This window comes from Triticum urartu, chromosome 2A (assembly GCF_056163025.1).
Source record: "Triticum urartu cultivar PI428250 chromosome 2A, HENAU_Tu73, whole genome shotgun sequence".
Taxonomy (NCBI): Eukaryota; Viridiplantae; Streptophyta; class Magnoliopsida; order Poales; family Poaceae; genus Triticum; species Triticum urartu.
Genome location: NC_141874.1, coordinates 736,997,580 through 737,023,981, shown reverse-complemented (window position 1 = coordinate 737,023,981; position 26,402 = coordinate 736,997,580). Strand labels below are relative to the sequence as shown.

General features: G+C 45.9%; 4 protein-coding genes across 4 annotated transcripts; 3 read left to right on the top strand and 1 right to left on the bottom strand.

Annotated features, from left to right (window-relative positions):
- The first annotated feature begins 1,675 nt into the window (after positions 1 to 1,675).
- LOC147987426 (serine/threonine-protein phosphatase 7 long form homolog) lies at positions 1,676 to 5,296 on the top strand. Its single transcript, XM_087542376.1, has 6 exons — positions 1,676 to 2,020; positions 2,105 to 2,403; positions 2,482 to 2,746; positions 2,866 to 3,003; positions 3,047 to 3,173; positions 5,265 to 5,296. The coding sequence occupies exons 1-6, from the start codon at positions 1,676 to 1,678 to the stop codon at positions 5,294 to 5,296; spliced, it is 1,206 nt and encodes a 401-aa protein (XP_087398502.1).
- LOC147987425 (uncharacterized) lies at positions 3,956 to 8,858 on the top strand. Its single transcript, XM_087540341.1, has one exon. It carries the CDS (start codon positions 6,242 to 6,244, stop codon positions 6,842 to 6,844), a length of 603 nt encoding a protein of 200 aa, XP_087396467.1. The 5' UTR covers positions 3,956 to 6,241; the 3' UTR covers positions 6,845 to 8,858.
- An 8,435-nt stretch (positions 8,859 to 17,293) lies between these two features.
- Positions 17,294 to 19,379, top strand: LOC147987424 (uncharacterized). The gene is made up of 5 exons (XM_087540340.1): positions 17,294 to 17,638; positions 17,723 to 18,021; positions 18,100 to 18,364; positions 18,484 to 18,925; positions 19,047 to 19,379. Exons 1-5 carry the CDS (start codon positions 17,294 to 17,296, stop codon positions 19,337 to 19,339), a joined length of 1,644 nt encoding a protein of 547 aa, XP_087396466.1. The 3' UTR covers positions 19,340 to 19,379.
- Positions 19,380 to 20,823: 1,444 nt separating this feature from the next.
- LOC125540216 (uncharacterized) lies at positions 20,824 to 25,664 on the bottom strand. Its single transcript, XM_048703793.2, has 5 exons — positions 25,138 to 25,664; positions 23,136 to 23,177; positions 21,824 to 22,023; positions 21,648 to 21,744; positions 20,824 to 21,214 (listed from the first exon to the last, which is right to left on the bottom strand). Exons 1-3 carry the CDS (start codon positions 25,540 to 25,542, stop codon positions 21,994 to 21,996), a joined length of 477 nt encoding a protein of 158 aa, XP_048559750.1. The 5' UTR covers positions 25,543 to 25,664; the 3' UTR covers positions 20,824 to 21,214; positions 21,648 to 21,744; positions 21,824 to 21,993.
- Between the last annotated feature and the right edge of the window lie 738 nt (positions 25,665 to 26,402).

Sequence of the window (26,402 nt, the reverse complement as noted above, 5' to 3'; positions counted from 1 at the left end):
AGCAAAGAAGCACACTGTCAGACTCATAGGGAATCAAGAAATGAGGTATGAGGTTCAGCTTCCTACCGATGGTTTTGGTTCTGGAAATGAGGTGAAGACACATGAGGTAAAAATTGGAATGGAATTTTATCCAACGTGTGAGTGTACATGCAACAAACCGAAGTTGTTGCACCTACCTTGCTCTCATGTGTTGGCTGCCTGTGGCCAGATTGAGTTGGATGCTATATCCTTCGTGTCCCCATACTATTTAAAAGAGGCAGTGCTCAACACCTGGACAGGAGAGATGACAGGGTTTAGAGTCGTCAGCAATTTCAACAAGGTAAACGACGGTGAGAGAGTATACATCCCGCATCCAGACCTTCGGCGAACAAGTAGGGGCAGATGAAAGGCCCGTCGCATCCGGAACGATATGGACCAGTCTGAAGCTGGTGGAGCAACCAGACAATGTTTGTTATGCGTGGCTTATGGGCATAGGATGAAATATTGTCCCGACCTGAACAAAGATGGTGCTTCCGCATCGACGAGTGCTTCCACATCGACGGCTGCGACAACAGGAGCAAGAGGCGGACGTGGTCGTGGCAGTCGAGGCCGAAGGGGCGGACGAGGAAGAAATAACTCACAACCTATATAATGTGTCGTAGTGGGTTTTAATATGTAATATGTCAGGACTATGTTTTAATTTGTAATATGTCAGGACTATGTTTTAATATGTAATATGTCAGGACTATGTTTTAATTTGTAATATGTCAGGACTATGTTTTAATATGTAATATGTCAGGACTATGTTTTAATTCGTAATATGTTAGGACTATGTTATAATTTGTAATATGTCATACTATGTTTTATTTGCACCTGAGATTTGTTGTTTGAATTGCAGATATGTCTTCGTATCCGTTGCTTAATGGTAACATCGATAGAAAGCACCGGGGCGCCCTTACGGAAGCGGGCAACAACTTAGACGTGTTGGTCACTCGTACCCCAAAGGCTAACTGGCTGATACACGATTCATGGGTTGATAGGTATGTGTGCATATAATGGAGTCCATATAATGACTTACTATGTTTGACATACTTTTCATAACCGCTAACAATCTCTTTATTTTGTAGGTTAAGTTGGGCTGGACTTCTACCCTTGGCACGGTTGGTTGAGGGTACATTGGATAAGTGGATTGATGGTCCGGACTTAGATGAGGCAGGTGAACCATTGCAGTTACACAAGAGGCAAGTGAGACGTTTCTCTTACGACAAGTCACTCCTTACCTGCTTAGTAGATAGATGGAGACCAGAGACACATACGTTTCACTTTCCCTGGGGGAGATGGCGCCTACTTTACAGGATGTGTCTTACTTGTTGGGATTACCTCTGGCCGGTGCTGCCATAGGTCCCTTAGAGGCAGAATCTGGGTGGCAAGCAGCGATGCAGACCCGTTTTTTGGCTGCGGTCCCGACTGCTAGGGCCATAGACAACGATCCTCATGGACCTCTTTTTAGATGGTTGAGCCAGTTTCAGGTAACCATCACGGCCACTTAAACAAATGTTGTTTTTTAGTTGTCCGATGTTCATACAATTATTACGTTTCTATGTAGATTGTCTCGTTAGGACATCCCGACGTTCAGTCGGAGGCACAGATTGACCGGTCCCTAGAGGCATATATTCTTTGGCTGTTCGGCAAGACAATGTTTACGGAGAACCACGTGACCACTATCGATGCACGACTCATCGGTATTGCACGAGAGATAGCTGACGCACGTTGCCCTGCGGATATTCTACAGAGGAGTTTTGGTTCTGCTGTGTTAGCGGCTACGTACAGAGGCCTGTGCAAAGCTTGCTTGTTGAAGTCTAGAAAATCTAGTCTTGTTGGATGTCCATTATTGTTGCAGCTCTGGTCATACGAGAGATTCCCTATTGGACGACCCTATGTCTACGTTGATAAACCTTTTGGTTTGGAGGACTTAGCTCGGACTTATGTGGCTGCTATCGGCGACTTACCTACTATGGGATCTGTTTGGACACGGCGAGAGGTACTTTTATATTAAGTAACAATTAATTCAATTATTTCTTGCCATTCAATAGTATTACTAATGCTTATTTGTTGTCATGCACAGAGACAGTTTGCGCATACTCAGGTTAGGGGATGCTACCCGTCCTTCATGGCGCAGTTTGATAGTTTGCACGAGGATCAAGTTATTTGGGAGCCATACTCGCCTCAGGCTATATCAACGAGGTACCCAGTTGGGATTTCTGGATTGTGCACTAGAGATCGGCACTTTTGGATGACCAAGGCCAAGTTGGTGTTCGACGTGACGGTTGAGGAGATGTCTCTTCATAGGGTGATGAGACAGTTCGGTCTATATCAACACCCTGACATTCCAGATATTCCACACTTGCCAGACCACGTGCACAAGTAAGTACTAATACTATTTTAGTTGGCAGCTCTGCATTCATAATATACCTAATCATGTATCGCGCATGTCAATCTCAGGGACAGTCGCCTAGGAGGAAACAAGTCCATGGCTTATTGGCTTCAGACCATTACCCCTTACGTTGATGAATGGACTACCGCTGCGACAAATATTTGGGGTGAGGTTCGGCCCTTTAACTGGGAAATGTTCGGGTTGTATCTGCAGCATTACCGGCATACAACGAGGATCTACTTGGTTCCATCAGCTGCTCCTGATCAGATCGAAGCCCCTCTCACCAGCGATATGTACCCAACTGCCTCTGTTGTGGGAACCAGACACCACGCGGTAAATGCCTTGGTTCTCATATGTTAAGTCTTTTGTTAATCTAGATATATTCGCTTGGTTGTCTATTCGTGGTGTCTATCATACAACGAGGATATAACTGGTTAACTCTTTGTGTACAGGGTGACTTGACACTACAGGCGCGAGAGGAGGTTTCCGCTTTAATGCGGCGCTTTCAGAGGGGAGAAACTATCCCACCGCGAGAGGGCGTCTCATGGTTGAGGCGTCTTGATGACAAGCTACGTGGGATTTACGCAGCTGTTACGTGTAGACGGACTTCGGATGTTGCACTTCCTCCTCCAGCACATCGTCCGCCACGTCCCTCTGTACAGCATTCAGAACCACGACCCTCTGTGCACCATTCAGAACCACGACCCTCTGTGCACCGTGCAGAACCTCATCCTTCACAGCCAGGGAGATCTTCCACCAAGTCAGCAGACTCCCGCTCCTCCAAGTCCACCAACGCGTTGATGACCCACAAGTATAGGGGATCTATCGTAGTCCTTTCGATAAGTAAGAGTGTCGAACCCAACTAGGAGCAGAAGGAAATGATAAGCGGTTTTCAGCAAGGTATTCTCTGCAAGTACTGAAATAAGTGGTAACAGATAGTTTTGTGATAAGATAAATTGTAACGAGCAACAAGTAAAAAAAAGTAAAAAGGTGCAGCAAGGTGGCCCAATCCTTTTTGTAGCAAAGGACAAGCCGGAACAAACTCTTATAATAGGAAAAGCGCTCCCGAGGACACATGGGAATATCGTCAAGCTAGTTTTCATCACGTTCATATGATTCGCGTTCGGTACTTTGATAATTTGATATGTGGGTGGACCGGTGCTTGATTTCTGTTCTTACTTGAACAAGCATCCCACTTATGATTAACCTCTATTGCAAGCATCCGCAACTACAACAAAAGTATTAAGGTAAACCTAACCATAGCATGAAACATGTGGATCCAAATCAGCCCCTTACAAAGCAACGCATAAACTAGGGTTTAAGCTTCTGTCACTCTAGCAACCCATCATCTACTTATTACTTCCCAATGCCTTCCTCTAGGCCCAAATAATGGTGAAGTGTTATGTAGTCGACGTTCACATAACACCACTAGAGGCTAGACAACATACATCTTATCAAAATATCGAACGAATACCAAATTCACATGACTACTAATAGCAAGACTTCTCCCTTGTCCTCAGGAACAAACGTAACTACTCACAAAGCATATTCATGTTCATAATCAGAGGAGTAATAATATGCATATAGGATCTGAACATATGATCTTCCACCAAATAAACCAACTAGCATCAACTACAAGGAGTAATCAACACTACTAGCAACCTACTAGCACCAATCCCGGACTTTGGGACAAGAATTGGATACAAGAGATGAACTAGGGTTTGGAGATAAGGTGGTGCTGGTGAAGATGTTGATGGAGATTGCCCTCTCCCGATGAGAGGAGCATTGGTGATGATGATGGCGACGATTTCCCCCTCCCGGAGGGAAGTATCCCCGGCAGAACAGCTCTGCCGGAGCTCTAGATTGGTTCCGCCAAGGTTCCGCCTCGTGGCGGCGGAGTTTCGTCCTGAAAGGTTCCCTCCGATTTTTTTTCTCATCGAAAGACTTCATATAGTAGAAGATGGACGTCGGAGACCCACCAGGGGGCCCACGAGGTAGGGGGCGTGCCCTAGGAGGGGGGCGCGCCCCCCGCCCTTTTGAATTTTGAAGGCGGGAAAATAGCAGTGGCGCACCATGCACTAGTGCGCCATTGCTAATTTATTTACCTTTTGCATTTTTTCGATTTTTTTGCCTCCAGATCTTAAAAGCATCGTAATTTTTTCTATTAGGTTTTTGGGATTCTAAAAATCTTCAACGGGTTCCCCTGGTCGAATTCGGATGTTTCGAGTAGATGATTTTTTATATAAAAAACTTTGTCATCGGAGGACGTATGCAAAAGTTACGATCATTTTACCGAAACACGGCGGCCTTTTGCAAAAAAATTCAAAAATTCATGTTTGTTAATTTTCCTAACAACTAGAACACATAACACATGGGCATATATTTTTTGAATTTTGTTGAATCTTTTATCATTTTCTTTTATTTTTTTAAAAACCTAAAAGGCGATCAAGGGGGGCAGGGGGTGTGTTTGTGTGAGACGTTAGTAATGGCGCACCCTCCCTGGTGCGCCATTGCTAACCTCACACACACACGCATGCACACCCCCATCAGACATAGCAATGGCGCACTACACCTAGGTGCGCCACTACTATGGGGGTGCGCCATTGCTATGTCTGGTTGGGGGGGGGGGGGGGGACAAAAGAATAGCAATGGCGCACTGCTTATGTGGTACATCATTAGTAAAAACATAGCAATGACGCACTTGATTCTGGTGCGCCACTGCTATATAGCAGTAGTGCACCATCATTATGGTGCGCTACTAGTAGAATTATTGGGGATAAGCCTTTTTCTAGTAGTGTGGCGATGGATCTTCCAAAAGTCTCGGCTCGATTTAACCGTTCTAAACATGTAGGATGCATTGTTGATGCAAATATACATGTCTAGTATATGGCCCGTAGGTTCTCGGACTTGAAAGCATCGACGATGAGATTGGGGAAGAAGAAGATACTCGATTCACCAAACTTGTTAAACCATGCGACCGCGGGCTCCTCATGGAGAGAGGAGACCTGGAACAGCTCTGTGACGCTCAGAGCAATCACGGAGAGAGCTCGGATCCACTTGTGTACCAAGTCTTCCAACGACGGCACCGACATGTCTTGTAACTGGAGCGGTGGTTGTGGGCGATTGGTGGAGCGGTCCAAGTGGATACCGACAACCCATTCCACGTCAAGCTCGTAGAACATATTCTCCAGAGCAATACTACTGCACGGATCTTCCACCATGCGCTGGATGTACCCATCTCTGACCATTGTTGGGCTAATAAGCCGCGGCGATGCACCGGACACGACCAGCGCGTATATGGGCGCGAGCTGGCCGGGTCGGGCGCGTCGGGTCCGCGGCGAGTAGTGTGTGTGTGCGTGCGTGTGGTGCACGGGGTGGCCGTGCAAGTGTACACCATAGGCGTGCGTGTGTGTGGGTCTGTTGGCGAGCCGTGCGGCCCGATTAGGCGCGATCCAGTGAGGCTCACCGCGAGAAGCGCCGTTCGGGCGCGGCGCAGGCGCGGTCAGAGCGGGGAGAGTGCGGGCACGATCAGGGTGCGAGTGGAGGCGTGGGTGCGTGCCCGGTGCACTGGCTCGGGGTATAATGCCGCACGGTGGCGTTGTAACAGATTGACATTGTCGAGTTCGTGCTCGAGGAAGGAAAAAGGCGTTCGAGCGCCGGAGAACCTCCTGTGTCCACCGTGTTCTTCCTCCTCCTTTCTTCTTCTTTCTCGAGTGAGCCACGGCGAGGGAGAGTGAGCTGAGTGACAGAGAGAGGAGGGCAGCGGCGAGGGACTGGCGATTCCAACAATTGGTATCAAAGCCACGTTCAGCTCAGGGCGCGCCGGCGATGTCAATCGTCTCGTACGCCGGCGGAGCGAGCGGGTCGATGCCGCAGGCGGTGCCACTGCTCACCGGCGACAACTACACGGCGTGGTCGATCAAGGTGGAGGCGAACCTGGATGCGGCCGGGCTGTGGGAGGCGGTGGTGGTGCCGGAGGACGCGGCGACCACCGTCATCGCGAAGAAGGACAAGCCCGCGCGCGCGTACCTGCTCAGTGCACTAGCTGAGGACTTGTTGCTGCAGGTGGCATCGAAGAAGACCGTAGCAGAGGTGTGGGCAAGTCTGAAGACCAGGTTTGTGGGCGCCGATAGCGTGCGGGCGGCACGGCTGGGCACGCTCCAGGGCGAATTCGAGATCCTGCACATGGCGGTGTCCGAGACCCTGGACGCGTTCGCCGGCAGGCTGGGCGGCATGGTGGCGCGCTACGCGGCACTGAGCTCGACCCTGGAGGATGCGGCGCTCGTCAAGAAGTTGCTCAATTCGGTCCCAGATCGCTTGTACGCGGCGGTGGCGGGGATTGAGCAGTTCTGTGACGTCGGCACGATGCCGTTCGAGGACGCGTTGGGGCGGCTGAATACTTTCGACGAGAGGCTGCGTCGACGCGGGTAGAATGGAGGCAACCATGGCGGCGAGCAGCTGATGTTCATCGCGGCACAGTGGCAGGCGCGCGAGCGGCAGCGAGGCGGAGCTCGGGATGACGACGACGACGCGCGCAGCGTGGCGACGCGGGACGGCGGCAACAGACGTAGCCGCTGCTACAAGTGCGGCGAGCGCGGCCACTTCAAGCGGGACTGCTCGCAGCTAAGGAAGGGGCAAGCGGCAAAGCGGGCACTGCTGGCGGACGGCGACGTCGAGGATGCCGGGCTGCTCTGAGCCGCGGCTTAGGGCGCGAGTGTTGGGCTAATAAGCCGCGGCGATGCACCAGACACGACTAGCGCGTGTATGGGCGCGAGCTGGCCGGGTCGGGCGCGTCGGGTCCGCGGCGAGTAGTGTGTGTGTGCGTGCGTGTGGTGCACGGGATGGCCGTGCAAGTGTACACCGTAGGCGTGCGTGTGTGTGGGGGTCTGTTGGCGAGCCGTGCGGCCCGATCAGGCGCGATCCAGTGAGGCTCACTGTGAGAAGCGCGCGCTCGGGCACGGCGCGGGCGCGGTCAGAGCTCGGAGAACTCGGGCACGATCGGGATGCGAGTGGAGGCGTGGGTGCATGCCCGATGCACTGGCTCGGGGTATAAAGCCGTACGGTGGCATTGTAACAGATTGACATTGTCGAGTTCGTGCTCGAGGAAGGTAAAAGGCGTTCGACCGCCGGAAAACCTCCTGTGTCCACCGTGTTCTTCCTCCTCCTTTCTTCTCCTTTCTCGAGTGAGCCACGGCGAGGAAGAGTGAGCTGAGTGACAGAGAGAGGTGGGCAGGGGTGAGGGACTGGCGGTTCCAACAATCATTTGGTGAGCGATCTTCCTAAGCTCATCATTGTCCGGTAAGAATTGGGCAGCGGACACACCAGAGTTGCTGGAGGGGCAAGAATTGGTGGCACGCGAGCTTGTGTAGCTGGATCCTTGTGAGTTGGGGAGACCCAATCCAATGGGCGCTCTGGACACGGGGACTGTCCGGATCCAGTCGCGGTAGGTGTTGCGCGGCGGGTAGTCACCGGCGAAGCCGGTGGCGCTCTCCTCTGGCACGGAAGCAAGGTGCTCCGCCATGGTGGCTGCTACTTTTGTGGATGGAATTGGAAGCCTTGCTGGGTCGAGCTGAATGGATGAGACCAGCACACAGGGGAGAAGAGGAAATTGCTACGGAAAGTGGAGGGCTAGGACACTGATAGTGATGTGCCGGAGCCCGGAAGGAACCGCGTGACGACCACTCGCTAGTGCTGCTGCCGATTCAACACCAACACCGTGGAAATTCTACGGCAGGCAGGAAGGAATCTGGACGTTGGCCAATCCCAACCTCGCATAGCCTGGAGCGGCGACAAGTCACTCGGTGGAGCTGAAGCTGCTTACCTTAGCCATGCTCGTTGTGGATTTGAAGAACCCAGTCCATGTCAAGCTCGAAGAACCAATCCTCCAGAGCACGGTCCGGGCCGCCGAATCCAAATGCTGGCGCGGGGGATGCGACATGGAACGCTTGGATAATACACTGTGTGTAACCATCCCTAACCATTTGGCGAGCGACCACGGCGAGCTCGTGGCCGCCGAAATCCGTTGCCACGGCGGACGGCGAATGGGAGGGGCTGCCGGAGTTGTTATACGAAACCGAAGCACCGGAGTCGCCGGAGCAGCTGGATCCGCTTTGACCGGACTGAGAGTGGGAGGAGAGAGTGGATCCTATCTGTGCTCCGGACACGGCGACGGTCCGGATCCGGTCGCGGTAGAGACCGCGCGGCGGGCAGGCCGCCATGGCTGCTACTTTGTGGATGGACGCCTTGGTCGAGCTCGGTGAGATTGGCACGCGAGTGAGGATGAGAAGTTTGGAACGGCAGCACCCGGCCAGGTCAACCACACGAGCAGGATTAGTTACTACTGTGCTATAGTTCCTGATCCAGCTCTAATGGATTCGGTTAAAGCCTAATGTAAATTAGCACCTCTTGATCATGATTAGTCTGTGTTCTTGATTGAATACCAATTGCCATAATTTATTTATTTCCTCCGTCCAAAAAAACTTGTCCCTCAAATAAACATATCTAGTACCAAGTTAGTTCTAGATACATCAATTTAAGAGACAAGTTTGAGACAAACTTTTTCGAACGGAGGGGTACAATATAGTTATGTTGGTTAATTATTAATAAAATCATAATGTCGCTTTATCCTTAAGGTTGTGTTCAGTTGAGAGGGATTTGAAGGGGGTTTGGGAGGGATTAAAGCCCCTACAAGTTAAAACCCTCCCAAATCCCCTCCAAACCTTTTGTGAAGGGGTGTAACTGAATAAGGCCTAATGTTTAAAGATCAATCCCTAATCAAAGATTTGTTAGCTACTACTGAAGTTCGTTCCAACCTGGTAAGAATTTAGAAGGAGGGGATTACAAATTGAAGTAATCACATTGAAAAAATCCCTAAATGCCCTCGCATTGCTACGCGGGCCCCAAGGGGTGAAATGCAGCTAAGGTTTGCATCGGGTGCCTGTTTCGTTCAGCTCTAGGCCGATCAGGGCCATCCAACAAGATCGAACGGCTGGGCACGAGACGGGATGCAAACGGGCAGTAGTTCATAAATGGGCGTACTTTTTGGCAGATGGGCCACAGCCCAGGTTACGAGGTCTGTGTCTGATTATGCTTTAATATATATTTTTTAGCCTCAAAAATATTATTGCATACAAAACCTATTTTTAAATCTGTTATTCCTAATTGAACCAACAAATGGAAAGTTTAAATATACTTTCTCTGTCTCAAAATAAGTGTATTAACTTTAGTACAAAGTTGTACTAAAGTTAAGACACTTATTATTTTTGGGACAGAGGCAGTACAAACTATTGATTACTCTTGCTTAAATCATACTTGGTGCCTATTTAGTATTTCCTCCGTTCCTAAATATTTGTCTTTCTAGATATTTCAACAAGTGACTACATACGAAGCAAAATGAGTGAATCTACGCTCTAAAATATGTCTACATACATCCGTATGTGGTAGTCTGTCTGAAATGTCTAGAAAGACAAATATTTAGGAACGGAGGGAGTAGGGCACTGGGAAAGCTGCCAACTCAGTTAATGTGTTCTCCCAATGCATACATGTTTGCTTTCCTGCAATGACACTTCCAATTCCGCATTGTAAGGTACTTGTTTTTATTTTAGAGGAGTTGAAAAAGCTCCCAGCTCCAGAGTGAATGAGGATCTTTACTTATTTTGTAGGCCCTTACTTCACTTGTGTACTTTAACTTGTAATTTTTTATGCTTTATATTGACGAATATCCAAATTCTGTGCCCGAGTTCATCTGATCTCGGTGAGCAGTAAAATAAACAAACTGGAAAAATAATAAAATATTTCTTTTGCATGGAATATGTTTGTGTGTGTGATGTCCGTGCCAATTTTCAGCACACTCGGGCATCCGAGTAGCTGTCAACAAAAATAACAAAATCGGTCCAAACAGTGCAAGAACAGTAAATTTTTTCACAACAAGCTGAAATTTGGCACAAACATCAGACACTCAAACATTTCCATGCCAAAAAAAAATCATTTTTTTAAATTTTACTATTCACGGCCATGAGCAAATGAGCTCGGGAGCCATTTAACCGCTCCCTTATATTAACCATTAATATCTCTGCCTATTGCTTGCATCCCAGATGAGTTTCAAACATCAAGAGTCCCAAATTCTAGAAGGCCTAAACTTGGTATAGTTCTTTCTCCCCCCTGACAACCTTACGGAGTTAATTTTTTCAGAACTTCAGGGTTTAACTAGTTGCCTCTACAAGTGTGTAATTAGCCTTACTGATTCGTCTAGTCAGAGTCATGAGTTAATTGGAAAAGTGTGCTAGCTGCCACCTTTTGCTGGAACACATAATAGAAACCCATCAAATCACTGTTATGCTTCATTTCAGTAGATTGTTACCTGAGCTACTAACTCCTGTTCCTGCCATTCTGAGTTGAACTGTCTGTACTGATAATATAGCTCTTATAGATAAAAGCTGAACTCTCCCATTAGTGCTTTCTTTATAAAGATTATGAGTATGAACTACTCACGGCTTCCTGATTCCCATTGCAAATAACTTGCACAATGTATTCCTCAATGTGTGAGATGATGAAGGCCTGTCAAACGCATGAAACCCTCCATAGAAGCTGATACAGAAATGACTCTCTAGAAGTCCCTTGCATATGAAGATTGACTGAGCGCACCTAGCGTCGTAGAATAGCATACTAAATTTTGGTGATATGTTATATTCAATCTTCGTTTCATTTTTTTCTTCCCTTTGTATGTGGACATTAATTAGCCCAGACATCCATATTTGTGAATCTCACATATAGTAAAAATATAAAGAAGCATCACAGATTCGCAATGTCCGTTTCAAAAAAAAAAAAACAGATTCGCAATGAGGAATGCTCACCGTCGATCAGCCATTAATGAGCGCCATGAACTTTACAATCTAGCTGGGACGTGATTCTGCTTTGTGCATTCAGTTTTTGCTGTTGAAAAGACATTGACAAATCTGTGATGCGGAGATTGTCAGTTTAGGTCAGCCATGGAAATGGCATAAACAGTATCCACTTAATCCACTGTATTATTATGCGCGGACTGAAAAGATGCTTCAAGCCCTCAACCTTTCGCTCAGGAAATATAAAATCCCACAATGCTAATTTCAACTGGTCTAGATCATAATGACACGAAACATTTACATATACTAGATGATACCCCGCGCGTTGCTGCGGGAATTGTTGCAATACATTTTGATCAAATTTGGTTGTCCTGATCTTTACCACTCCATATATGAAGACCTATCCTCGTCAATGTAAATGTTATCTATACAAGGAAGCTAGTTGGAATCGATGAAAATAACAACCGCAATTACTTTGAAATTGCATACCAACAAAATGACTATCTTTGAGTTGCAACTACACATGACAAAAATTGTGGAGTGGAATTAATACAACAGTCGTATATATCTTATGGAGATAATATAACCAAACTCGTAAAAACATGTTTCAACTTTGAATTTTCAACGATTTGTTTCCAACCAATGCTACAGTTTAATGGCCACATCTTATAATTTCTTGATCTGCTCTGGCTTTTACAAAGAAATTTAAGATTAACGGAGAAAAAGGAAGCAAAAATATGTACTGCATGAAATAACTTATTGGCCACAGCCGAAAATCATTTCATGAATCAATAATAGGCATCAACAAAGAAAAATAGCTGATAAAATCATAATTAATTTAACCTGTTGGCAAGAGAAATTCTAGACTAACCTGTTTAATGGAGTAAATTCCAAACGTGCATACAGTCAGAAAAAATAGTTCCAAATTCAGAGAGGAAAGGAATGACACCTCAGATAGTATAACGCATAATAACTGGCAACAAAGGCAGTGGAGTGGAAAAGTCTATTTGTGAAGAAAGCAAAATTATGTCTTTGCAGGCATCCTGCTAGCACACGTCTGTAATTGGTGGAAAGGAATGAGGAAAACAAAGATATATATTAGCAATCAAGCAGTATGTAATCAAAAAAGATATACACATGTGTGCGCGTGCATGTGTGAAAGAGCAACGAAAGATCACGAGATAAATACATGATTTTTTTTCAAAACTATGATATATAATATAGCATTTTCGAGAACTATAGCATGTAATGAAAAAAAACCAAAACTAGTAGCCCGTCGGCCAGGTGTTGGCCGAAGTAGCACTTTTCGGTCGCAGCTCGGCCGAAATGGGCTTTTCGGCCCGCGGTTGACCGAAGGCACGCTAGCTGGGCCGCGTACGACCGAAAATAGTAGCTTCGGCCAGGGGCCGACCGAAGTGGGCCTTTTCGGCCAGGCAACGGCCGAAGTACTTTTCGGCCACGCATCGGCCGAAAAGTGCCGGATAAGGCACCGCGCGTCGTCTCCTTCCTCTCGCCTGTGCGCCTCTGTTTCTTCTTTCTCTCTCTCGTTTCTTCTCTGTACCTCACCACCCCTAGCTGATCTCCTCCGTTTGCCACCCATTTTCACAGCTAAGCCACTGAATCGGTAGATCGTAGCAATCTCAAACGGCCTACGGTGTTTTTTTTTGCTATGGGATAGTTTTTTGTGCGTTTGGGGAGGAGTAGCCATGGTGGGGAGGAGGAGATGCGGTTGGGCAGGAGGTGTTGATGAGGAGGAGCAGGAGTTGTGGGGGAGCAGCAGCTGTGGAGGAGGAGGTGCGGCTTGGGGGTGACTGGAGTTGAACCTCCGGTCGTCGAGGGGGCGGCGGTGGTGCCGTCGTTGTTCGGTGGTGCAAGCACCTCCGCTAAGGTATAATCATATCCTGACAAATTTTCTTTGAGTTGCATAGTTTAGTTAGCGTAGATAAATTATATTGCGAATTGTAGTGTTAATTTGTATGTGGTGGCGGAGTAATAATTGTGTTAGTGTAGCAGAATAATAATGATTGTGTTAGTTTAGCGGATAATAAAAATTGTGTTAGTGTTAATTTGTATGTGGTGGCATTTTAGCGGATTTTAGTTAGTGCAGCGGATAATATTAGTGTTTGTTGTGATTAATGAGAAGATGGCAATGTCTGACAGGTGAAAATGTCCGAATCAGTAAATCTGAATGTTTACTACGGCGCTGGTAATGTTCGATATAATGAGTTGGGGGTTGATCTTAGCGAGTTTAAAAATGGTGTCATGACACTAGCAGACCCGGACAGACTGGACATTAGACAATTGAAGTACTGGTTAACAACTAGTTTCGGGTTGGATCCTGAAGTATGTTCCGTCAGTATTCATGCATTATGGACAAAATCTTGTAAAAATGTCAAGTGGGAGTTGATGCCGGTAGATAGGAGCCAGCATTGGTTGTCCTTGTTAAGACGGTGCCGAGACCGAAGAATCCACCCATATGCACTTGTGCAACCTGTGCCGAAGGAGGAGAATACCGTACAACTCCACAGGGGGTATGAACCCGGCCAAGGCAGTGAAGTGGCTAACGAGATTGTTTTATCCGGGTCACAGCCACACGATGTGGATGCTAGCCAACCCGAGAAAGAGTCAGACTACGTGCCACACAATGTTTGTGGTCCTGATACTGGGCAGAGTAGCCAGTCGATAATATTAGCTGGTTCTGGTATTGCTGATGGGGATGAGGAAGGGGATGAAATGCAGAGGGTGATGGAGGAAGAGGACGAGGATGGATTGGTGGAGGAACTAGATTCTGAAAATTCTGAGGATGAAGTGGAGGTACCGATTCCTTCTGCATGGGAGCAGGACATATCCACCGGCCTTACGGTCAACGATGGCCATGAGACTCTGGCAGTATAATCTGAACCAAGTACAGATAGGGGCTATGTTTGATACAAAGAAAAAATTGAAGTATGCGGTGATAAAGTGGGCTATGTCTGCGCAGAGGGTTTTCCGGACACACATATCAAGTCCAACAAACTATACCGTGAAATGTGTTGTAACAGGTTGTTCGGGGAAGGTGCACGGGAACGTGCCGAAGTATGACATCCACTGGGTTGTCACCATTGTCGTCCCACATAATTGTGTGAGGACGAACCTGCTGGTCAAGCATCCGAACCTGACTTCAAGTCTCATTGCGCAACTCATGTATACTGAGATAGTAGAGAAGAAAGATATGGAAGCAAAACACATCCAGACAGCAGTGAAGGTCAGATGGAATTATGTCATTCCTTATGGGAAGGCTTGGAGGGCTAAGCAGAAGGCTATGGAGGAAAGGTTTGGGACGTTCTTCGACTCATATGATAATGTTGTCTGTCTCCTGGGCATACTAAAGGAGAGGAATCCTGGCACTTATGTGAACGTACAACACATGAGGTTGCTGAGTATACCAGATTTCAAGGTGTTGAAACGAGTGTTCTTCTCTTTTGCTATGTGCATCGAAGCTTTCCGGCATTGTCCTCCTGTTATGTTTGTGGATGGTACATTCCTGACCGGTCAGTATAGAGGGCAAATCCTGACTGCTATTGGTGTGGACGGGAACAATCAAATCATCCCACTTGCCATGGCATTTGTGGAGGGTGAGAACTTTCCCAGCTGGGTATGGTTCTTCCGCCAAGTGAAAATTGCCATCGTGAAGGACCGACCAAACGTGTGTGTCATTCATGACAGACATGCTGGTATATTGAAGGCCGTGAAGACACTTCGTAATCCAGCAGATGACGAACCAACACCTTGGAGGGACTTGCAAAGCCGGTGGTGCATGCGCCATCTTGGGGCTAATTTTTTCTCACAGTTCAAGAACAAGCGGTTGATGAACTTGTTCAAAAAATTATGCAAGCAGAGCCAGCAGCGGAAATATGAATTTATTTGGTCAAAACTAGATGAGTTTACTAAGAAGCAGGTCCGTGCGAGGAAGAAAATGGAAGAAGATCAGGTTAAATTAGCAGCACTCATCGCGGAGCTAGATGAGCCAGTAGGTCTTTGTGACTTGCCAGCAATTGACCCTCCTAATACTAAGAGAAAGAAGGGAAGGGCAATAAATAATTTTTCTGAGTGGATAGAGAAAGAGCCTCCAATGAATTGGTCTTTGCTGCATGACACACATGGAGCTAGGTATGGCCACATGACAACCAATCTTGCAGAGGTGTATAACTTTGTGCTGAGAGGGAATAAAGCATTGCCACTCACAGCTATTGTGGAGGCTGTATTCCATGGCACTTTGAGATATTTTAGAGAAAGGCACGAGTTAGCAAAGAAGCATATTGAAGATAATCAGAACACACCTTATTGTAGCCGTGTCATGGAATACATGGCAAAGAAGATAGAGAAAGCAAAGAAGCACACTGTCAGACTCATAGGGAATCAAGAAATGAGGTATGAGGTTCAGCTTCCTACCGATGGTTTTGGTTCTGGAAATGAGGTGAAGACACATGAGGTAAAAATTGGAATGGAATTTTATCCAACGTGTGAGTGTACATGCAACAAACCGAAGTTGTTGCACCTACCTTGCTCTCATGTGTTGGCTGCCTGTGGCCAGATTGAGTTGGATGCTATATCCTTCGTGTCCCCATACTATTTAAAAGAGGCAGTGCTCAACACCTGGACAGGAGAGATGACAGGGTTTAGAGTCGTCAGCAATTTCAACAAGGTAAACGACGGTGAGAGAGTATACATCCCGCATCCAGACCTTCGGCGAACAAGTAGGGGCAGATGAAAGGCCCGTCGCATCCGGAACGATATGGACCAGTCTGAAGCTGGTGGAGCAACCAGACAATGTTTGTTATGCGTGGCTTATGGGCATAGGATGAAATATTGTCCCGACCTGAACAAAGATGGTGCTTCCGCATCGACGAGTGCTTCCACATCGACGGCTGCGACAACAGGAGCAAGAGGCGGACGTGGTCGTGGCAGTCGAGGCCGAAGGGGCGGACGAGGAAGAAATAACTCACAACCTATATAATGTGTCGTAGTGGGTTTTAATATGTAATATGTCAGGACTATGTTTTAATTTGTAATATGTCAGGACTATGTTTTAATATGTAATATGTCAGGACTATGTTTTAATTTGTAATATGTCAGGACTATGTTTTAATATGTAATATGTCAGGACTATGTTTTAATTCGTAATATGTTAGGACTATGTTATAATTTGTAATATGTCATACTATGTTTTATTTGCACCTGAGATTTGTTGTTTGAATTGCAGATATGTCTTCGTATCCGTTGCTTAATGGTAACATCGATAGAAAGCACCGGGGCGCCCTTACGGAAGCGGGCAACAACTTAGACGTGTTGGTCACTCGTACCCCAAAGGCTAACTGGCTGATACACGATTCATGGGTTGATAGGTATGTGTGCATATAATGGAGTCCATATAATGACTTACTATGTTTGACATACTTTTCATAACCGCTAACAATCTCTTTATTTTGTAGGTTAAGTTGGGCTGGACTTCTACCCTTGGCACGGTTGGTTGAGGGTACATTGGATAAGTGGATTGATGGTCCGGACTTAGATGAGGCAGGTGAACCATTGCAGTTACACAAGAGGCAAGTGAGACGTTTCTCTTACGACAAGTCACTCCTTACCTGCTTAGTAGATAGATGGAGACCAGAGACACATACGTTTCACTTTCCCTGGGGGAGATGGCGCCTACTTTACAGGATGTGTCTTACTTGTTGGGATTACCTCTGGCCGGTGCTGCCATAGGTCCCTTAGAGGCAGAATCTGGGTGGCAAGCAGCGATGCAGACCCGTTTTTTGGCTGCGGTCCCGACTGCTAGGGCCATAGACAACGATCCTCATGGACCTCTTTTTAGATGGTTGAGCCAGTTTCAGGTAACCATCACGGCCACTTAAACAAATGTTGTTTTTTAGTTGTCCGATGTTCATACAATTATTACGTTTCTATGTAGATTGTCTCGTTAGGACATCCCGACGTTCAGTCGGAGGCACAGATTGACCGGTCCCTAGAGGCATATATTCTTTGGCTGTTCGGCAAGACAATGTTTACGGAGAACCACGTGACCACTATCGATGCACGACTCATCGGTATTGCACGAGAGATAGCTGACGCACGTTGCCCTGCGGATATTCTACAGAGGAGTTTTGGTTCTGCTGTGTTAGCGGCTACGTACAGAGGCCTGTGCAAAGCTTGCTTGTTGAAGTCTAGAAAATCTAGTCTTGTTGGATGTCCATTATTGTTGCAGCTCTGGTCATACGAGAGATTCCCTATTGGACGACCCTATGTCTACGTTGATAAACCTTTTGGTTTGGAGGACTTAGCTCGGACTTATGTGGCTGCTATCGGCGACTTACCTACTATGGGATCTGTTTGGACACGGCGAGAGGTACTTTTATATTAAGTAACAATTAATTCAATTATTTCTTGCCATTCAATAGTATTACTAATGCTTATTTGTTGTCATGCACAGAGACAGTTTGCGCATACTCAGGTTAGGGGATGCTACCCGTCCTTCATGGCGCAGTTTGATAGTTTGCACGAGGATCAAGTTATTTGGGAGCCATACTCGCCTCAGGCTATATCAACGAGGTACCCAGTTGGGATTTCTGGATTGTGCACTAGAGATCGGCACTTTTGGATGACCAAGGCCAAGTTGGTGTTCGACGTGACGGTTGAGGAGATGTCTCTTCATAGGGTGATGAGACAGTTCGGTCTATATCAACACCCTGACATTCCAGATATTCCACACTTGCCAGACCACGTGCACAAGTAAGTACTAATACTATTTTAGTTGGCAGCTCTGCATTCATAATATACCTAATCATGTATCGCGCATGTCAATCTCAGGGACAGTCGCCTAGGAGGAAACAAGTCCATGGCTTATTGGCTTCAGACCATTACCCCTTACGTTGATGAATGGACTACCGCTGCGACAAATATTTGGGGTGAGGTTCGGCCCTTTAACTGGGAAATGTTCGGGTTGTATCTGCAGCATTACCGGCATACAACGAGGATCTACTTGGTTCCATCAGCTGCTCCTGATCAGATCGAAGCCCCTCTCACCAGCGATATGTACCCAACTGCCTCTGTTGTGGGAACCAGACACCACGCGGTAAATGCCTTGGTTCTCATATGTTAAGTCTTTTGTTAATCTAGATATATTCGCTTGGTTGTCTATTCGTGGTGTCTATCATACAACGAGGATATAACTGGTTAACTCTTTGTGTACAGGGTGACTTGACACTACAGGCGCGAGAGGAGGTTTCCGCTTTAATGCGGCGCTTTCAGAGGGGAGAAACTATCCCACCGCGAGAGGGCGTCTCATGGTTGAGGCGTCTTGATGACAAGCTACGTGGGATTTACGCAGCTGTTACGTGTAGACGGACTTCGGATGTTGCACTTCCTCCTCCAGCACATCGTCCGCCACGTCCCTCTGTACAGCATTCAGAACCACGACCCTCTGTGCACCATTCAGAACCACGACCCTCTGTGCACCGTGCAGAACCTCATCCTTCACAGCCAGGGAGATCTTCCTGGCATGAGCCACCTCCTTCACAGCCAGGGAGCTCTTCCTGGCATGAGCCACCTCCTTCACAGCCAGGGAGCTCTTCCTGGCATGAGCCACCTCCTTCACAGCTAGGGAGCATTTACTGGCATCAGCAGATGAATCTAGGTAACACTACTCACTACATTCTTTTGAACAGTGTAGTAATCGTTCTTGCATTCTCAGCAGTCACTGATGCTTACTGGTGGTGCTTCGTTCATGCATTTGTATCAATTTTACTTTACCGCAGGCGGCAACCAGTCGCAACCGTTCATGCATTCAGAGCAGTCACCGATCCTTAGTGGTGGTGCTTCGTACTTTGAGGGCAACCGCGAGGATGATGACCAAGCTACAAACATTTATGGCTTCTCGCAGACAGTGTTTCACACTCCACCACCACCACCGACGCAGGAGACACAGACCGTGACAGACGAGGTTAACTATGGTCGTGGTTATCGCGAGCCTCGTCCACCGCCTCAGCACTTATCGCCTTCCGGTCCTCGCCCGAGGAAGACCCAGACTCGTCGTCGTCCCCCGCAGTGATATGCTTATCTATCTATGTATGACTCATTATCTATGTTAGTTTCAGACTATTCGCAGTTGTGTGTCAGTATTTATGTATGAGACATGCTTCATGTATGTGTTACTATCGCACTTGCTTCTATGTGATTAGGAGACATATATTGTTTTATGTATGCGAGAGACATATTACTATTAATTCACATTCTTATTCCAGTTACATTTCCAAATAGACTACAACCGATAATTAAGATACAAGTACATCTGAATTAAACGGTGCGGCTGAACTTGTGCAATACATCTTACATACTACAAAATGAAATTCAGATAGAACATAATGCCCTACAATAATACAATACAAATTAATAATGCAAATACATCTGAATGAAACGGTACAACTGGAATACATCTTACATACTACATGAAGTCATTATCGTCATCCTCCGTTGATGCAGCCCTCTTGCCCTTCGACGATGCGCTCCTCTTGCCCTTTGTCGATGCAGAACTCTTGCCCTTGGTCGATACAGAACTCTTGCCCTTCGAGGATGCAGAACTCTTGCCTTTGGACGATGCAGAACTTTTGCCCTTCGATGATGTAGAACCTGGAAGCGGCGGCATGAAGATATCATCGTCGTCCTCGCTCTCCTCAGTCCATAAAAATGGATGCTTTTCTGCAGTCCTTCTGAAAGTTTCACTTTTCGGCTCCACCACCTTTTTCCACCTTTCATGCAACCTAAGAAGTTCTTTACGTACCTCCTCATAGGTCCTTTCAGGCCACCCAGACCTACGTAATTCATGAGCCAACTCATTCATTATGGTGTCACTGCCGGTGAGTTCGTCCCATGGAACTATCCTATTGTCCATCCTGAAATCGGTAGCTAGACTCAGCAGAGTGCTGCTCATCTCAGGGTGAAAACTACGATCGAATGGATAATGGGACATCTCGACTACACTACACTGGAATGCTTATCCACCTCCGCCTGAAGGGGGTTTTATAGATACAGAGGAGAAAATGGCGGGAAAGAATAACTGCCACTACAAGAAATACGGTCAATTATGACTCCCCATTTTGGTCGTTGATTCATCATATTTATCGTTTATTGACCTTTTTTTGACCAAATTCAAAAGGTCAACAGTTGGCCGTCAAGAACGAACAAACTTGACCTTTTTGGAATTTTGGTCATAGCTAGACTAAAGACCAAAATTTCAGAAAGGTCACTACCCATTTGCCTGAGCCACATAGGATCTGACGTGGCTGAGCTGACGTGGCATTGTTAGTGACCAAATGGAATCATCATAAATTTCATAGCCCATTCCACTAATCTAGCCTACATGGGCCTGGCCCAATCATCATAAATTTCACAGCCCAATCCACTAATCTAGCTGACATGGGGCCAGCCCAATACCTATTTTCTTAATTGAATTGGTTTGATTTATTTGGGCTGATGCATTATTTTATCAAAAGCATGCACATTTAAGGATAGGCCCATTAGAAAACAAATACAACATAATAAAATATTTCATATATTTCATTTCAGTAACACATCACATGAAATACAATACATCATCAATCGACTCCTCTACACAGCAAGGTTCAAGGCCCAACAAGTGCACAAGCGCACATCAACATAGATTGGACGAGAAGCACAAATTTTAGCTGATCACACATAACATCAATGAGAAGCACGAATATCGTGTACCATCACTAGTACACATACTTTGTCCCGTCACCCAAGCACCAATATTGTGTCAATCTACTGGATTTGCCACATGGTGATGTTACTGCATTAGGGCTGTCCCAGCTTCTCCCTGCCCAAATGGCAGGATGATCTGCTGATTGATGTACTGCTCCAGCATCACCTCCCGCTACCACTGGTGGAAGATCAGCTCATCAGTCATCTGCAGACGAACAAACCAAGAAGATTAACCTATTTATCCTACAGTAGTTTGTTTCTAAACATGGGCATCAAATCAACACCAACACTGAATTAAAATGCACAAAAGAATGGAGCATAGCCATATGTACAGCCTAAGAACTTCAGGTTTGAGCCATTCTCGATACTACAATAAATACATAACAGCCAAAATTTTGATCCATGGACACCAGATGATAGAAAGGGTACTAAGGCACTACTTGCTACTGAAAACCAAAGCAAGGTATCAAGCACAAGCCAGGCCAAAACTGGTACCAAATCCAGAAATAACCATTTGATGCAACATAGCACTAGTTTCACTTTAGCATATGTTCCTAATTATGTAGGTATGTAGGATGACTTCAAGAAAAAACGGAACTGCAGGGGAATGGAGGATGGAGAGGGACAGGGGGTGCTACCTGCAGGAAGACATTGGCCACTCCAAAGATTCGAAGTGTTCCACAGGCTGGGCGCAGAGGGGAGGATCGCTGGTGGAAGAAGTGGCATTCGTGCACCCTACACAAGAGACAAGATGAGTAAGACCGGGGAATCTGAGCAGCATCAGTAGTGGAAGGGGAACGACGGAGGTGCATACCTCTCTAGGAGCTGCAGCCTGTGCTCGTCAAAAGAGTAGGGGCGGTCAGAGATGCCGCGGGAGGCCGAGGCAACCAGCAGCTCACCGATGACGGTCATCGTCGGTGAGAGGTTCAACCTTCCGAAGTTAAAAGATCGTACCAGATCGAGCACCTTGAAGACGGCCTTGTCTTACTGCGCCTTGGCCTCCTCCACGAGCACCTAGCAGGAGCAGAGCAGAGCAAGGAACTAGTTGTCAAACCTAGATGAGCAGAAAATACACACTACTCAATGAATGAAAGAACTAATGTGCAGATAATACTCGAACAAATCAAAGAGGCAGGAAACTAGAACTAAAACCACGACGAGTAATTTGGAACGGAGGGTGTACCATTTAATTAATAGGAAGCCAGAGAATAAGTTGTAAAGTGCTAGCTAGGAGTTCAGGTATGCATAAACAAAATATTTGCATTGTATGCATAAACAAGTATTTATATTATAAGCAAATATAGGAGTGCCACTTCAAGTGAATGCCAGACATCACATTGCACACACTCAAAATTAAAAGCCGGGCATCCAATGTACATCAGTACACAAATAGAGTGTTCTCAGATCATAAGCATGGGTTGTTGAAGGAAATTTACTAATTAAGGGCATAGTTGTATCTGGTATCCAGGAATTTCTAAATATGGCAGACTGTACATGCTCTGGTTAGAGTACATGCCCTGGATCCGAGTTCATCGTTATGTTCCTTTGAATGCTAAAGTAGCTAAAAACACATAGCACTGGGTCATGCTGAATAGACCTACAGAAAAACTTGAATGCATGCTCACTGAGTCACATGAGAACAGGTAGGCAAATTCACAAACAAATGGAGTGGCAAAAGCATTTCATTAATATATCTTGGGTGACCAAAGGAATGAAGCTTCAAGATCTCAGATTTATATATTAGATTAGATGGATTATGCACACATAATTTGGCCAATATCAGCAACAAAGTTTGCCCAAAATCCAGTCACCCCCAAGAAGTCCAGTTCATGTTGTACCAACGGTGCTTAAAGCAGTAGGGCAAAAAAATATAACAATGAGGTGCATTGATTTCTGCTTTAAAAGGTTGTGCTTGAAGAACTAAGCTCCAGGCCCGCTACTACAAGTTTCTGTTTCAAGTTTGGCACTTTCCGACACAAGTAGGGCCATGAACAAGTTTATGTTTCAAAAAACTTCGTGTACCCATCATTTTCAGTATGCATGTACTGTACTAGAAAATGTGAAGCACCAATCACTTTAAGAACAGTAGCTAGACTCCAGGATGCACTGAAGTATTTTCCACTCACTTCAACTTGGTTTCCCTCTCCGAACAAAGGACTTCCATTGTCCTGCAGACAAGAAAAGTATCAGAAATAACAAAAGAGGTAACGGCACCATGCTGGAAAAGAATACAACTATATGTTTACCAAATGAACTAAAATAATAATAAAAGAAAATTAGCAAAATTCATTTTTTCCAAACTCCAAGCGATATCCTTAATATATAAAATTCAAATAAAATATTAAGTGTTAGCAATCTAGCAATTAGTTATAGCGAGTACTAATTATAATTATTGTTGCAGAGATTTAGAAGTCAAAATACTAGACGTATCATAAAAGTGTATTAATCTATTTATGCATAAGGGGAACCTATAATGCCTATCAGAATCTAGGACATGCATGATATCATGTAGAGGTATGCAAATCTACGCTCGCCGGCTATACTGTTCAAGGGAATACAAGATTCATGCCTATCACTGCCCCATGTCTATTCATCAAGTCTGTCTACCAGGAACGGGCCATAGATGAGGATCACTAAATGTTAATCCAAATGTTACTAAATGAGCTTATGGGTTCAAGAAAATCTTTGACAACCCATAAATAATACTCGATAAATTATGCACACCAAGTCCAAGAATAGCTAGAGTCTATATGTATGATCTTGGTAAGAACAATGACCACTAATGGAGTTCAACGATAAATTTGAGATGGCATATTTTGCATCCTCTGTCTGATTGTGGGTGTTGGTACAGAACTATTTGATGTTTATTTGTTGGGTATTATCATTGTTTCTTTTTGAGAAAGAATTCGATGAACCTTATCCTTTCCAACTACACATGGCCACCAGTCTGTCCGCTTTTGCACATGACATTACAAAAAAAATTGATGGTTGTCACAGTCCCAGTTAGTTTAACGAGAACTGTACATAAACAATTAATATTTTTTGCAGCTCCACTAATTCAAAAACAATTATATGTGTAAGTAGTTTTACCTGTTAGGCTTAATCTTGGTTCAAATATAAATTCAAGATATGGCATGAGTTTTTTCGGGAGAAAAGGCATACACGATTCGTGAAACAAGTGAGCCTAGCGCAAATTGGTTACCTGGGTCACTGCGATGCAACTAGAGCCTACAAGTGTCATTTTGCAACTCAATAATATTGAAATTCCAATAACGGAAAATAAAAAACAATTTAGGAAGCATAAACGACAAAAGTCACTCCCAATTTTACAAGAAATAAATATGAAAGGGTGTTGTCCAAGTGTAATTACGTACAGAAAACATTCACATAGCGTATTTTGGTACCACCAAGTATTTTCACGGAAAATAAGAATCTAGCCGCGCAAATTGCGTGGGTCACTCCGCTAGTTTTAAATAATCCACCCACATCCTTTTAATTTGAAGTTAGCGGAACATGTTAATACACCGTTGGAAAATATTTATATTTATCTCAAGGCTGCATATTGCCATAGTGTGCATATACTTGGCTGTATAGCCCAGTAAAAGTCAAACGAATATCATTAATTTTCGAGAAACATCTAGGAGCAGTACTAATATTTCAGTATTTGTTCTAATAGGGATTTCAAAATTCTTCTATGATTCTTCCAAAAAGTTCAGATAATAGAACTATGTGAACATGGTATATGCAACAAAATCATTTGGAGACAGACACATAGGACACTTAAAACCTGAAATACTGAAGTTAATCGAACAAATAAACCATCTGAATGCAACCAAAAGTAGTACTATGTGAACAGTGAACAGAGGGAGGCACCCCACTTACCACCTCTGCAGCCGGGACACCCTCGAACAGAGGGAATCATTATGGACAGAAGCACAAGCCTACAGCGCTACTTCAGCAATAAGATCACTTTGCAACTGCGAATCCTACGACGCATCACATGAACTACCAGATAGGGCTACAAGCTACTTTGCAGAGATCGCCATAATCGCCCATGTCGCCCTTGCTCTAGTATCACAAAGTAAACTATACCAGGTAGCGGCAAGCATATCTGAGATGGGTGGTTACCTTCATGCTGGACGGATTGGCGCTGGCCAGGCTAGGTGCGCTGGGCGACGGTGCGGGCGACGAAGACGATGAACTCGCGTGCCGGAAGAAGCCGAAGTGGCTGACGTCCGTGGCGTTGGCCAGCACGAGCGTCTTGGAGCCCTGCCCGCCGCTGGAGGAGGAGCCCCCGGCGCCTCCGGCCGACGGCTTCAGCACGACGAACGCCGTGATCTTCATCTCCGCTCCGCCGAGCCTAGATCCGACAGGAGCTACGCGCGGGCGCGCTCGGTGCGCGGCGAGTCGCCGGCCGCACGGAAGCAGTCGAACATGCACCCCATCCCCGTCCTCCACCTCGGCCTCACCGCTTCCCCCTCGCCGAGCGCCGAGCCTTGGAGCCGCGGAGGAAGTCGAGGGGAGAGGATGCATGGCGGAGACGAGGTCGGCGGTGGTGGGTGGGGGTGGGGTGGCGGCGGTTGGAATCGCAGGAGGGAGAGGAAGGCGGGGGCGGCGGGATGCCTCGATTGGATCTGGGGAATGGGAGAGGATGGGTGGGTGGGTTAGGGTTTGGGTTTCTCGGGAGAACCTCCATCGTTGATGGGTGTTTGATGGACGGCTCAGATCGCTTTCGACTGGGTGATCCGCGTGATAGTGGTTCCTTGCTTCTCATTGGCCGGTTGTCTCGTGCTGGAATCTTCAAAATTTGGACCCAAATATTCTACTTTTTAAGTGAAAAGAACTACAAATATGTCTTATAAAATGGACCACATCATTTTTGGAAAATATTAGTCCACAACTTATTTACAATTAACTAAAATGTCAAAATCACAACTGTTTACAATTAAGCTAGAAAATCTCAGAAGAATGAGAAGCATCTAACCATTTATTGATGGATTAGAAAATCATAATCATTTATTATTATACCCGCCACCGCTGACGACGACGAAAGGATCGGATGCTCACGACCCCCCCCCCTCCCAAAGGAGGAAGACGTTCAATGTGGAGAAGAGCCTGAAATGCATTTGTAAAAAAGATTTAAAATGGCTTGTGAATAGCTGTAATCAAGCATCAAAAATTGTCTTTTTTTACACAAGCCACAAAAACTTGGTGCACACACATATAGTGTCCGGATTTACACGCGGGATTTTTTTCTTGAATTTTTTTAACTTTTTAAAATATGTATTTAGACAATGGGTGTATATACACCTATGAGCCAAAGTGAATTTTTGCCTTTTTCTGCTTTATTCACCTTTGTGGGACGGGTCCCACATGTCATTTATACTGTGTTA

What these genes read in the sequence shown, in the direction of transcription:
- LOC147987426 (XM_087542376.1), top strand. Translation starts at nt 1,676, where the DNA reads ATGTTTACGGAGAACCACGTGACCACTATCGATGCACGACTCATCGGT. An exon ending in TGGGAACCAGACACCACGCG is followed by an intron (nt 2,747 to 2,865) that starts GTAAATGCCTTG and finishes CTTTGTGTACAG; the next exon opens with GGTGACTTGACACTACAGGC. An exon ending in CCAGGGAGATCTTCCACCAA is followed by an intron (nt 3,174 to 5,264) that starts GTCAGCAGACTC and finishes CTAAACATGTAG; the next exon opens with GATGCATTGTTGATGCAAAT.
- LOC147987425 (XM_087540341.1), top strand. Translation starts at nt 6,242, where the DNA reads ATGTCAATCGTCTCGTACGCCGGCGGAGCGAGCGGGTCGATGCCGCAG.
- LOC147987424 (XM_087540340.1), top strand. Translation starts at nt 17,294, where the DNA reads ATGTTTACGGAGAACCACGTGACCACTATCGATGCACGACTCATCGGT. An exon ending in CTGTTTGGACACGGCGAGAG is followed by an intron (nt 17,639 to 17,722) that starts GTACTTTTATAT and finishes TGTCATGCACAG; the next exon opens with AGACAGTTTGCGCATACTCA. An exon ending in TGGGAACCAGACACCACGCG is followed by an intron (nt 18,365 to 18,483) that starts GTAAATGCCTTG and finishes CTTTGTGTACAG; the next exon opens with GGTGACTTGACACTACAGGC.
- LOC125540216 (XM_048703793.2), bottom strand. Translation starts at nt 25,542, where the DNA reads ATGCATCCTCTCCCCTCGACTTCCTCCGCGGCTCCAAGGCTCGGCGCT. An exon ending in CCAATCCGTCCAGCATGAAG is followed by an intron (nt 23,178 to 25,137) that starts GTAACCACCCAT and finishes TCTTGTCTGCAG; the next exon opens with GACAATGGAAGTCCTTTGTT. An exon ending in GAGAGGGAAACCAAGTTGAA is followed by an intron (nt 22,024 to 23,135) that starts GTGAGTGGAAAA and finishes TGCTCCTGCTAG; the next exon opens with GTGCTCGTGGAGGAGGCCAA.